We start from the raw sequence: 11952 nt of genomic DNA, 5'->3' as shown, positions 1-11952 counted from the left end.
AGGAGCTACAGTGTGAGGGTAAATTGACACCGTGCTGTGGCGAGATAAGTAGCAAAAATTCCCAGGCCAGTGGTCCTTCCACTAGACCACAAGGTTGCTCTCCAATTCTGCCTGCCCCCTTCTGTACAGTTTGGTGCAGTGCAATTGAAACATTTGCAACATGTAGCTGCTAACTGGACCGCTGTGAGACACCCCACCCCCTCCCATGGACTCTCTGGTCCTGAACCTTGGCAGTTTGATGACCTGATTGTCACTGTAGCTGCAAAGGTGTGTGTGGGGATCTCTCTCCTTCTCCACCCCCTGCCCCACCACAGGAAGTCCCCCAACCTTGCCCACTCCCCTCCCCTGCCCAGTCCAGGAAGCCATTTACTAGCTTTGCAGAGTCCCTGAAAACGAAAGCGGTGGCCCTAGCTGTCTCCTGCCCTAGGCTGTTGTGTGCACCTGTCACAGGCAGCTGCTTATTGGGGGGGGGCCGCCCGCTGCCGCCCAAGCTTCACAGTGTGTGGGGTCCCCCACTTTGCTCTCCACCCCCGGTGGGGCGCCTGCCCCTGCTGCAACCACGCTTCCCCAGCCCAGGTCCCTCCTCCGAACCCAGCCCCTCACCCCCACTCCAGCTGGCCCCTCCCACAGGGGTGGTGTGTGTCCAAATGGGCCATTTCCTGCTTTTCAGATGTTCCTGATCCCCTCAGTTCCCCCCTTCTGTCCCCTATCCCAGCACACATGGTGGGCAGGGATGAGGGGCTCAGGCACCTGCAGAGGGACAGAGCCTCTCAGAACCCCTCCCATCCGAACCCCTCACCTGAGCCCCTTTCCTCCCCTACCACTCATTCACCCCTCCCCATAATACCCCACCCCTCGCCACAGTCCCAACCCTCTTGCCCCTGCTAGCACCCCAAATCCACCGCCCCGTGAGCATTCCCATGTGCCATTTATCTTCTCTTCTGAAATAGTTTCCACCCATTCTGGCTGATTTGCCCTGCTCAGATCCCCATGCGAGTTCAAGCCCCACACCCTGGATGAAGGTGGCTTTTCCCGACTCGGCTCTACCTTGTTGACAGATTCCAGCCAAGGGCCGGTTTCAAAGTTGCCTGACCTGTGAACTTTATGAAATGCCAGCATTTTGCTGGGGGTTCTGTATCTCAGCAACCCCTCAGGCCAACGACCCCACATTTGGGTTGCTCGCCCTGCCCTATGCGCCTATAAGGCCTGGCGCATTTCAAGCCAGTCCATGGCCGCGGGCGGATTTTGGAGTACTGAGAAGACTCACAGAGTCGGCCTTTAACTGGCAAAGGCATCCTGCCACAAACTGTAGCCTGGCTGGCGCGAGCTCTGAAGGGGCTCTACGCAGCTCTCTGCAGTACTGTGGGATCAGAGTGGGACTCTCCACACAGCTGAAGGAGAACGCCCCGTGGAGATGAAAACAGCCTGAAAACAATAGCTCGGAGCTGCTCCCTGCATGTTAGCAGCTGCTCCCATCCCCCTGGCCCAGGGCTGCAGGGCCTGTGATATTCATCAAGCATGCCCAGTCTCAGCTCCTCAGCACAGTGTCCTTGGAGCATGCACCAAAATGGCAGGGCTTAGGCCAGTTTACACCAGCTATGGCCCATTGACATCAGCTGGGCTAGAAGGAGGCCATGGGTCGGGGTTGAGGGATGTCGGCAGGCTGGGAGCGTGGGGAGCTCAGGGCTGAGCTGGCAGGGGTCGTAGGTCAGGGATGAAGGCAGCTGGCAGGGCAGAGTGTGTGGGGACCCCAGGGCTGGGATAGCAGGGGCCATGGGTTGGGGCTGAGTAGGGTGACCAGATAGCAAGGGTGAAAAATCAGGACAGGATGTGGGGGGTAATAGGTGCCTATCTAAGACAAAGCCCCAAATATTGGGACTGTCCCTATAAAATCAGGACATCTGGTCACCCTAGGGTTGAGAGATGTCGGAGGGGCTGGGTGTGAGGGGAGCTCAGGGCTGGGCTAGAAGGAGGCTGTGGGTCAGGGCTGAAGGCGGTTAGCAGGGCAGAGTGTGTGGGGAACTCTGGGCTAGGCTAGCAGGGGGCTGTGAGTTGTGGTTGAGGGAAGCTGGCAGGGCTGGGTGTGTGGGGAGCTCAGAGCTGGGCTAGCAGGGGCCGTGGGTCAGGGTTAAAGGAAGCTGGCAGGGCTGGGTGTGTGAGGACCTCAGGGCTGTGCTAGCAGGGGCCATGGATGAAGGCGGTTGGCAGGGCTGAGTTCGTAGGGAGCTCAGGGCTGGACTAGAAGGGGGCCATGGGTTTGGGTTAATGGAAGTCTGCAGGACTGGGGGGTGGGTGGTCTAGCAGGGGCCATGGGTTGGGGTTGAAGGAAATCTGCAGGCCTGGGTGTGTGGGGAGCTCAGGGCTGCTGTAACGATGCTGCCTTTGGTGGGACACTTCTGAGAGTATCAATTCAGTACAAATTGCTTAGAGCAGGGCAGTTACAGCCCAAGGCTGGGGTTCCTTTGCACAGACAGGCAAACCAAACCAGCCAAACAGAGAAGACTTCAGTTTTACCCCACTGGCTAACCACAAGTCACACCAGCAATTCCCTTAGACACTCCACTTTCCCAGTATCACCACCAGTGCCACTCATCATCGGGATGAATGGTTACAAAAACGAATATGCCAGTAAAAGAAAAAGGTTCTCCCAATCCCAACGGCCCAAGCCCCAGACCCAGGTCAATATACAAATTAGATCTTACCCCAAATCACGCTGTTGCCAATCCTTTAGAATCTAAAATCTAAAGGTTTATTCATAAAAGCAAAAAGATCTAGATGAGAGCTAGAATTGGTTAAATGGAATCAATTACATACAGTAATGGCAAAGCTCTTGGTTCAGGCTTGTAACAGTGGTGGAATAAACTGCAAGTTCAAATCAAGTCTCTGGAGTACATCCACAGCTGGGATGGGTCATTCAGTCCTTTGTTCAGAGCTTCAGTTTGTAGCAAGATTCCTCCAGAGGCAAGAAGCAGGATTGAAGACAAAATGGAGGAGTTTCCATGGCCTTTTATATTTTTTCTCTTGTGGGTGGAAACCCCTTGGTTCTCCTGTGCAAGAAGACAGTAAGATGGAAGTTTGGAGTCACATGGGCAAGTCACATGTCCATGCATGACTCAGTTCTTTACAGGCCGACGCCATTGTTTACATGTTAGTTTGAACCTTCCCAGGAAAGCTCAGATGTGGATTGGCGTCTCCATTGTCATTAAGTGTTTCTTGACTGGGCACTTACTGAGAACAGCCCCTTCTCAAGAAGCTGACCAAATGCTTCACAGAGGCTACTTAGAATTAAAACACATTGATATACAAGTACATAGCCAATATTCATAACTTCAACAACAAAAATGATATACCCATACGATAGCATACTCATAATCAGCAAATCATAACCTTTCCATAGACACCTTACACGAGAACCTTAGTTCAATATTTGCTGCAAATATATAACAGTGGTTGCAACAATGATCTATATGGTCACAGGTTATCTCAGTAACATCACAGGAGAACTCAGGGCTGGGCTAGCAGGGGGCCGTGGGCAGGGGTTGAGCGAAATCGGTGGGCTGGGTATGTGGGGAGCTCAAGACTGGGCTAGCAGGGGGCTGTGGGTCAGGGTTGAGGGAAGTCGATGGGGCTGGGTGTGGCTCAGGGCTAGGCTAGCAGGGGGCCACAGATTGGGGTTGAGGGAAGTCGGCGGGGCTGGGTGTGTGGGGAGCTCAGGGCTGGGCTACCAGGGGGGCATGGGTGAGGGTTAAAGGAAGTCTGCAGAGCTGGGTGTGTGGGGAACTCAGGGCTGTGCTAGCAGGGGCCGTGGGTCGGGGCTGAGGGAAGTCGGCGGGGCTGGGTGTGTGGGGAACTCAGGACTGGGCTAGCAGGGTCCATGGATTGGGTTTGAGGGAAGTCTGCAGGACTGGGTGTGTGAGGGAGAGTAACAAAAGTGAGAATTGTCTGTAATACTTTTCTCAGGAAGAGGCATCTCCATTCCGCCATTGGCCTTGGCATGGTCACCTGCTGGGTGCGAAGGGGCTTTCATTCTTCTCCTGGCACAGAGCCAGAGGCATGAGGCCTTTGAGATGGTAGCTGGCTGAGGTGATAAGAATACACCATGATGAGCTGTTTGCAACTATCACGTGCTAACAGAGGAGACAATGGCCATAGCCAATGACCGACTATACCAGCCATCAGCCCCAGCAGGCGGAATGGGTGTAAAACCTGAGTGCCTACGACTATGATCCAGGCAATCGCAGAGGGGCTCAAGACAGCGAGAGGTCCCCTGAAAGCCAGATCTGGCCCGCCTGGCATCAGCTGCTCCGTCCTGCTCACTGTCCTCTGTACAGCGTGGCCTGGCAGGTATCATATGTGGGAGCACCCTGGAGTTGCTGTTGGAGCCCCCTGGGACAAACACCGTCACTGATTCCGGTAACTGTAGCTAGATGGATGGACTCTTTCTTCTGTCTCCCTAGCCATGTCTACACTGGGGGTTAGGTCGGCCTAGCTGTGGCGCTCAGGGGGCGGGGTGGGGGGTTGCATTTTTCTCACACACACACACACACAGAGTGGCTTAGCTCGGTGGATCTAAATTTGGGGTGTAGGCCTGGGTGAGCTCAGTGGGACTGGACGGGTCAGGAACCAGCATTATCGGGACAAGGTTCCCAGACACACAGGAGCTTGGCTTGGGACGGAGGCTGTGTCTACACTACCCAACCTGTGCCAGCACAGCTGCCGGGGCAGACATACCGTAGGCCAGTGGAGGAGCCTTTGCTGCTGCTGTAGGGACGCCATCGCCCTGAACAGCGTTCCCTGGGCCAATGGCAACACCCGTCCATCAACCTAGTTGAGTCCACTCTGGAGGTTGTGCCACCACAGCTACTCTGGGTTCCCTGACGTTGCCATGCCAGTGTTTTCAGTGCAGACCAGGCCTGAGAGGCAAAGGGACGTAGCAAGCCAGAGCCACAGCGTGGCTGGCTGGAGCCCTGGCTGCTGCCAGGCTGAACTCGGCCTCTGTGCCCAGTGAAGCTGGCCCGCTTGGGGCAAGGCTGCCTGGTGCTTATGCGAACACAGGAAGCTGTGCCCCTGCCAAGGGGAAAAGCCTCTGCACCTGGCAGTGCTAGCGGGGAGAAGCAGGAGGGCTGGAGGATGCAGCCGTGTGGCCTGTCCGTGGAAAAATCATGACTTCTTGGGGGGCTGGGAGGAAGAGGCAGACCCAGAAGACCAGGGACAGGTCCCATGGGAGCAGATCTCTGAGACAAGATGGCTCCAGGCTGTAGTGGCCAAAGGCCGAGTGAGACCCGATGGCCGGAGATGGAGGCTAGAGAGATTCGGGGCAAACCTAAGGCAGCTTTGAACAGTGAAGGGGATTCTCCCTGGAGACAACTCACCCAGGTGGGGGCAGATGCTCCGTCACTCAGAGTCTTTCAGTCCAGGCTGGGGTCTGGCTCTGTTGAGGGGGGAGGCAGGAGCCCCTGGGCAGGGCCGATGCCCGGTGTGACACAGAAGCACAGACAGACGGCGCAATGGGCTGCCTGCTCTTGGAGTTTACGGAGCTCTGCTGGGACTAAAGTCAGTTCCATGGCAGAGTCCCCACATCAGTCCCCACTCAGGGTCCCACACATTCTCCAGGGGTTGGAAGTAGGGCTCATAGCACCAGATGAACTCTGCAAGGGGCATCAGTGCCAGCCGTGTGTGTGTGAGGGGCGGGGGGGCACTATGGGAAGTGGAGGAAGCCCATTTGTGCCCCCGGGCTCAGCACTGGCTAGTCCCCCCAAGGTTCTGGGGTAGCTCGTAGGTCAGTGCTCAGACTGGGTGTGGGGGTGTCGCAAGCCATGTGGTGCGGGGGAGAAGGGAGGAGCACAAGGAGCTGGGAGCTGATAGTGGCTCTTTCCTCAGCTTCCTGTTCCAGCCCAATATAAAGGGCTGTGATGGCTGTAGCCATCGGAGCTTGCTGAGGACCCACAGCCATCACAGAGGTGTGTGGGGGTCTCTGGGTGACCCCAGGGGCTATGGTGGGTGATGGGGACCTGCTCCAGAGTGGGGTCACTTGGTTGGGGCCTGGCTCTTACAGCAGCCAGCGCTGGTTTCCTTGAAGAGGTGACTGCCATTATTCACCTCTCTGTGGCAGGGAGGAGCAGATCACTGCCTGACTCCAGGGGCTGCTCAGCTCCTGCCCTGGAGACTGAGATCACGAGGCCTCACTGTTGGCCACTAAGGCTGCTCTGATGCCCAGAAAGGCCTGGCACTGCTCAGTGCTCTTGGCCCCTTGTATCCTGTGGCAGGGTGTTCCAAAGGCTAACAGTACATGCTGGAATTTTCCTGACTGCTTCTGCCCATAGCCAATGTGTTCATGTACCCCCTTGTCCCTGTGTTTCTGGGCAGGTGAGTGAGAGCCCCTGTGCTCCCAGATTGAGCCAAGGACCCAGGTTCCCTCCTCCCCCTTTGCTTGGCCCAGCCCTACCTTAGCTGGGAAAGGCTGCCTTGGTTGTGGGGTGGTCATCAACCCAGGGGAGCTTGGTGATAGGTCATGGCTCAGTGATTGGGGTGTCCCTAGATGGGGGGGGGGTCAGTCTGAGCTAAGTGGAGGGAGGGAGTGGACTCTGGGCAGGGGCGTCAGTCTTGGCTCAGTGATTGAGGGGGGTCTAGATGGGGGGGGGTCAATCTGTCTCTGTCTCACAGCAGTCCACCACCACCCCCCGCAGGTCTGCCCAAGATGAAGCTGTCTCTACTCCTTGCCCTCCTGGGGGCCATCTCTGCTCGCCAGCTCCGTAAGTCCTGGGGCCCAAGACCCCGTGGCTACAGCCCCTCCCCGACTCTGTGGGGTACCTGACCCACAGGCCACTGCCTCCAATGGGAACCTCCACCCCCTGTCCCCAGCAGACACTGCATGGACCCCATGGGCTTGGGTCAGACCCCAGCAAGCACTGTTTGGGGCTCCGATACCCCAGACCTGTGCTCAGTTCGTCCCCAGCAGACCAGCCCAACTCTGTTCCGGACACCTGGGTCCCCTGCCCCCAGTAACCTTCTGCCTCACTGTAGCCTGGACACCAGGGTCCCCCGGCCCTGCAATGACACCCATACCCTCTCTATCCTGGACACCTGTGTCCTCGGCTGCTAGAGCTGATCCTGCTTCCAAGGATTGTTTGAGATCTGGGCTGCGTCTTGCGGCTGGAAGGGCCAGTTGGTGTCTCTCGCACCCACCCTCTGATGAGGGCACCCCAGAGCAGGAGGTACCAGCTGAGCAAGGTGAGGAGGAGCTGGGGGAGCTAGAGCCACCATGTCCCATGGAGAGTGTGAGCTTCAGGATGATAGTGCCGAGCACTGAGGGCCACACCTGTCACTATGTGTTTGTGAACAATTGCCAGCCATTTTAGAGAGCCCAAGTGAGTGGGGCAAGGGGACAAGTGGTGGGGAGGACTCGCAGAAGAGTCAGGAAGTGGGGTGGAAAGCCCATGGTGCTGGTGGATGGCCCATGGAGGCAGTGGAGGAGGCATGGGGACGGTAGAGGGGTGATGGGGGGCCTGTGGAGGCAGTGGAGGGGAAATGGGGGCAGTGGAGGAGGCTTGGGGCTGGTGGAGGGGTGGCATGGGGTGATGGGGGCCCATGGAGGCAGTGGAGGAGGCATGGGGCTGGTGGAAGGGTGGCATAGGGGTGATGGGGGCCCACGGAGGCAGTGGAGGAGGCATGGGGCTGGTGGAGGGGTGACATAGGGGTGATGGGGGGGCCCATGGAGGCAGTGGAGGAGGTATGGGGGTGGTGGAGGGGTGGCATAGGGGTGATGGGGGGGGCCCAGGGAGGCAGTGGAGGAGGTATGGGGGTGGTGGAGGGGGCATGGGGTGGTGGCATAGGGGGTGATGGGGGGGCCCATGGAGGCAGTGGAAGAGGCATGGGGCTGGTGGAGGGGTGGCATAGGGGTGATGGGGGGCCCATGGAGGCAGTGGAAGAGGCATGGGGGCAGTGGAGGGGGCATGGGGTGGTGGCATAGGGGTGATGGGGCACCCATGGAGGCAGTGGAGGGATAGTAGATGGCAGTGGGGTAGTGGAGACCGTATAGGGGCAGTGGTGGGGACGAAGGGGTGACATGGGGGGCATAGGGGCAGTGGATGGTGCATGGGGTGGTCGCCGGTGGATGTGACTCTGTGCCTGGGCCCTGACTGCCCCATGTCCCCCTCACTCTCTCCCCACAGAAACTGTGTGCTCGCTGCTACCGTGGCTGCCTGGCCTCCATCCACAGCCATTCGACCAATGAGCGCTGCACAGCGCCCCCCACACCAACCGGGGCCAGGTGTGGATCGGAGGCGTCACCTCCCGCTGGGTAAGGAGAGTGTCTGGCCCTGCTGCCTCCGTTCCTCCCTGCCTGGGCCTGGCCCAGAACACACACACACCGACTCCCTCATCAGGGCCCTGCCAGCTCTGAGGCTGGCCTCCCCTCCAGTGCAGAGCGGACAGGGGGATCCATCCTCCACTGCAGCTCAGTGTGTCCCCAGCTGGGACCCCGCTCAGGGCAGCCCCAGCCCACCCCTCGCTTGCACCCTGGGAGGTAGGCCTGGGCAGCTCAGGTGTGGGTCCCAGCTGACCCCTGACAGCTGGCAGTATCCTTGTGACTCATTGACCTTGGCTGCCCATGAGGTGCCAGGGCTGGTGCCAGAGCAGAGACTGGTGCCAGCAAGTCACAGGTACTTCCCAGCAAATCCAGAGCCCCTCACTGTGGCCCCCGGCAGGCTCCAATGCAGGGGCTGGAGGGGAGGGGATTTCCTGGGACACTCTGCAGATGGGACAGCACAGATCCTACTCCAGCCACTTCACCACAGTTCTAGCGTGTGCGCTCCTGCTGGATCAGCCACAGTCCCTGGAACTACTCCAGCTGGGCTGGAGGGAACCCCTGGTGCTTTTGGAAAATGTGTGTTGCCCTGAGCACTGCAGATGAGGATCCCCCTGAGGGGGGAAGGGTGGAGATGGTGATCTATTCACTGCTTGTGGGAACAAAAACCCTTGGGCAGGGAAACCGGGGATCTGAGTGTAGGTGGGGTCATGGGGTGTAGGGCAGGGGATGCGAAGGGAGGTGAGGCCGTGGGGTAGGGGATCTGAGGGTAGGTGGAACCGTGGGGTATGGGGCAGGGGATCCGAGGGTAGATGGGGCTGTGGGTTTGGGGCAGAGGATCTGGGTTAGTGGTGCTATGGGAGTCTGGGGCAAGGAATCCAGGGTTTGCTGTGAGCTGGGTGCCAGGTGCCAGCTAGGAGGGGACTAACCTCTCTCTCTGCCAGGTGATCACTGGAGAAGCGTCAGCTGCCAAACTCGCCGGCCATTTATCTGCAAGTACTGAGGGGGCTGTTCCCCACCATGGGATCCTGCTGCCCACACCTCTCCGCTGGCCTGAGACTCCCCACTCTGCTCTGCCAGAGACACCCCTGCTCCCTGGACTCAGCTCTACTCCCGGCCCTGCCCCAGCTCCCTGAGGGGGCAGCCCCTACCCTCCACCCTCACTCATTGCCTGTGACTCACTGCAATAAAACATTGCTTCACTCATCACCCCTGGTATTGCTCCTTCCTGCCCCGGGACAAAGAGGGCTCTCCAGGGGCCAGGGCCAGGGTTGGGGGAGGGCAAGAGGTGGCCTGGGGGGAAAGGGGCTGGGGGTTACCTCCACCCAGGGTTGGAGTTGGGAGGGGGAGTTACCACTTCACAGGGCATTACGGAGCCTACTAGTGGGAACTGCATCCAGTTCTGGGGTTCCCCTACCCCCGGGACATTCCCAGCAAGCAAAGGGCTCAGAAAAGCCCAATCAGAACGGAGCTGAGGGCTGCAGCCCCTGCCGTAGGCTGCACTGTCAGGAAGTGCCAGCCATTTTGTTCAGCAAGAGCAACTTTGGGGGTTCTTGCGCCCACTCTGGGCGCCCCATCGGTGGGAGGAGATTTCTCACAGCAGAGGCTCTTCAGTCTGGCAGGGGCTGGGCACGGGCACGCACCAAATTCAGACCAGGAACAGGGGGCATTATTTTTACATGGAGGGTATCTAACTCCTGGATCCTCTTCCCAAGAGATGGTGGGTTCTCCAGAGCCTGGGGGAACCGAATCAAAACTGGACGCCTGTCTCAGACAATACGCCATACTGGAGCCTCCTGCGGGGGGTGGGGGTGGGGGGGGAGAGCGCTGTGGGAGGTTCAGGCAGTCAGACAAGATGGGCACAAGCCGGGCAGAGTGGGCCAGGGGCCTCCAGTGACCTCTGGAGAAGGTTCAATGCAGATCTGGATTAGTTCCTCGTTAGCATTTATGTGATTTCAGGGAGGAAGGCGCTGGGGTGTCCTGCTCCCTTGCTTTTACAAAGAAGCACAGAAATAAATCTCTGTAATAAAAGAGAAGGAAATAGGGGGGATTGAAATACACCCTGTCAATAAGGGGAACTAGAATACATCTCCCATCCCCCTCCCTCCGCCATGCACCCTGGGAACAGGGAGAGGGAAAGGCTGGATTTATACCAACTGAGCTATACAAAAACCTAGAAAATCAAGTATCTGTAAAAATAACCCATTGTGACCCCCCACCCTGCCACTGGAGAGGAGCGAGTGTATGGCTGGAGCAGATGGTGACAATGCTGGGCTGGAGGGACACAGCTGGGGACTGGCTGGGGCTCAGCTGCACTCCTAATTCCCTTTCCTCATTCCCTTTTGGGCGGGAGGAGCCCTTGAAGATTCCTGCTGGGGGTGGGGGGTCTGATGGATGACTCCACACCAGCCTTGGCCAGGGTCAGGGGGTGTGAGTCAACGTGTTGCTTTTTCTGCTCCCTCTCCCGGTGCTGGTACTCCCGCAGCACCACCAGTGGGCTGATGAAGGCCAGGAGGATGACGATGATGAGGCCAATGTTCACCTGGATGGGAAAATCAGGTTCTGAACAACACAGAAGTGGGGTGTCAATAAAGTTCCCCAAGTCCTGTATGGGGCACCCCCCCGTCTCTCACTGCAGGGTGTCGATAAAGTTCCCCAGACCCCAGACAGGGCATTCCCCGTCTCTCACTGCAGGGTGTCGATAAAGTTCCCCAGACCCCAGACAGGGCATTCCCCGTCTCTCACTGCAGGGTGTCGATAAAGTTCCCCAGACCCCAGACAGGGCATTCCCCGTCTCTCACTGCAGGGTGTCGATAAAGTTCCCCAGACCCCAGACAGGGCATTCCCCGTCTCTCACTGCAGGGTGTCGATAAAGTTCCCCAGACCCCAGACAGGGCATTCCCCGTCTCTCACTGCAGGGTGTCGATAAAGTTCCCCAGGCCCCAGACAGGGCATTCCCCGTCTCTCACTGCAGGGTGTCGATAAAGTTCCCCAAGCCCCGACGGAGCACTCCCTGTCTCTGACAGCAGGGTGTCAATGAAGCTCCCCAGGTTCCAGATGGGACAGGACACTCACATAGAAGGGGTCATCGTTGAGTGGTCCCTTGATGAGTGCGAAGCAGGGGTACTGAAGGAGTGACACCACGGCTGATATACCCATCACCAGCCCATACAGCTTCCCAAAATGATCCAGGGGGAACCTGTGGAGAGCCGACCCGGGGTGGGGGGCGGTGGTAGGGGAGGAGGGTGTTACAGATGCAGGGGGCATTGCTGTGAGACAGGCCAGAGGCATACCCTGCCCCACTGCCAATGGCTGGGCATCTCTGTGCCCTGCCATCCCTCCCCTCCATTTCCTTTCCTCCACCCCAGCTCTGCACCCCTGCCCCTTTCTGCCCCCTCCATGTCTAGGATCTTCCCTCCCGCAGCCTGTGCCCCGAGGTGACTCACGCGATGGCCAGGAAGGCGGCATTGCCCCCGTACAGGAAGGAGCGGCTCAGCACCTGCAGGACGAAGGTGGCATACTGCACTGGCAGCACTGGCATGGAGGCACACACCGAGAAGGCCACGCACTGCAGCACCGTCACTGCCAGCGACAGGACGCAGGAGTGCAGGTCCGCCAGGGAGTCTGAGCCACCTGAGAGACAGGAG

The 11952-nt window shown here is 58.5% G+C and overlaps 1 protein-coding gene across 3 annotated transcripts in view; it reads right to left on the bottom strand.

Moving 5' to 3' along the window:
• Positions 1-2726: 2726 nt before the first annotated feature.
• SLC43A3 (solute carrier family 43 member 3) overlaps positions 2727-11952 on the bottom strand; it is a 34474-nt gene continuing 25248 nt past the window's right edge. For 2 of the 3 annotated variants that reach the window (XM_077820801.1, XM_077820802.1), the window contains 4 exons: positions 11752-11938; positions 11381-11504; positions 9235-10847; positions 2727-3047 (listed from right to left, as the gene is read on the bottom strand). In XM_077820801.1, coding sequence (XP_077676927.1) covers positions 10638-10847; positions 11381-11504; positions 11752-11938 — 521 coding nt within the window. In that variant the 3' untranslated portion in view covers positions 2727-3047; positions 9235-10637. Of the gene's footprint in view, positions 3048-9234; positions 10868-11380; positions 11505-11751; positions 11939-11952 lie in introns of all 3 variants that reach the window. The other variant, XM_077820803.1, reaches the window with a different exon arrangement.

Source organism: Eretmochelys imbricata, chromosome 6 (genome assembly GCF_965152235.1).
Source record: "Eretmochelys imbricata isolate rEreImb1 chromosome 6, rEreImb1.hap1, whole genome shotgun sequence".
Classification (NCBI taxonomy): Eukaryota; Metazoa; Chordata; order Testudines; family Cheloniidae; genus Eretmochelys; species Eretmochelys imbricata.
The sequence above is the reverse complement of the archived record's forward strand: the minus strand, read 5'-3'. Positions and strand labels throughout refer to the sequence as shown.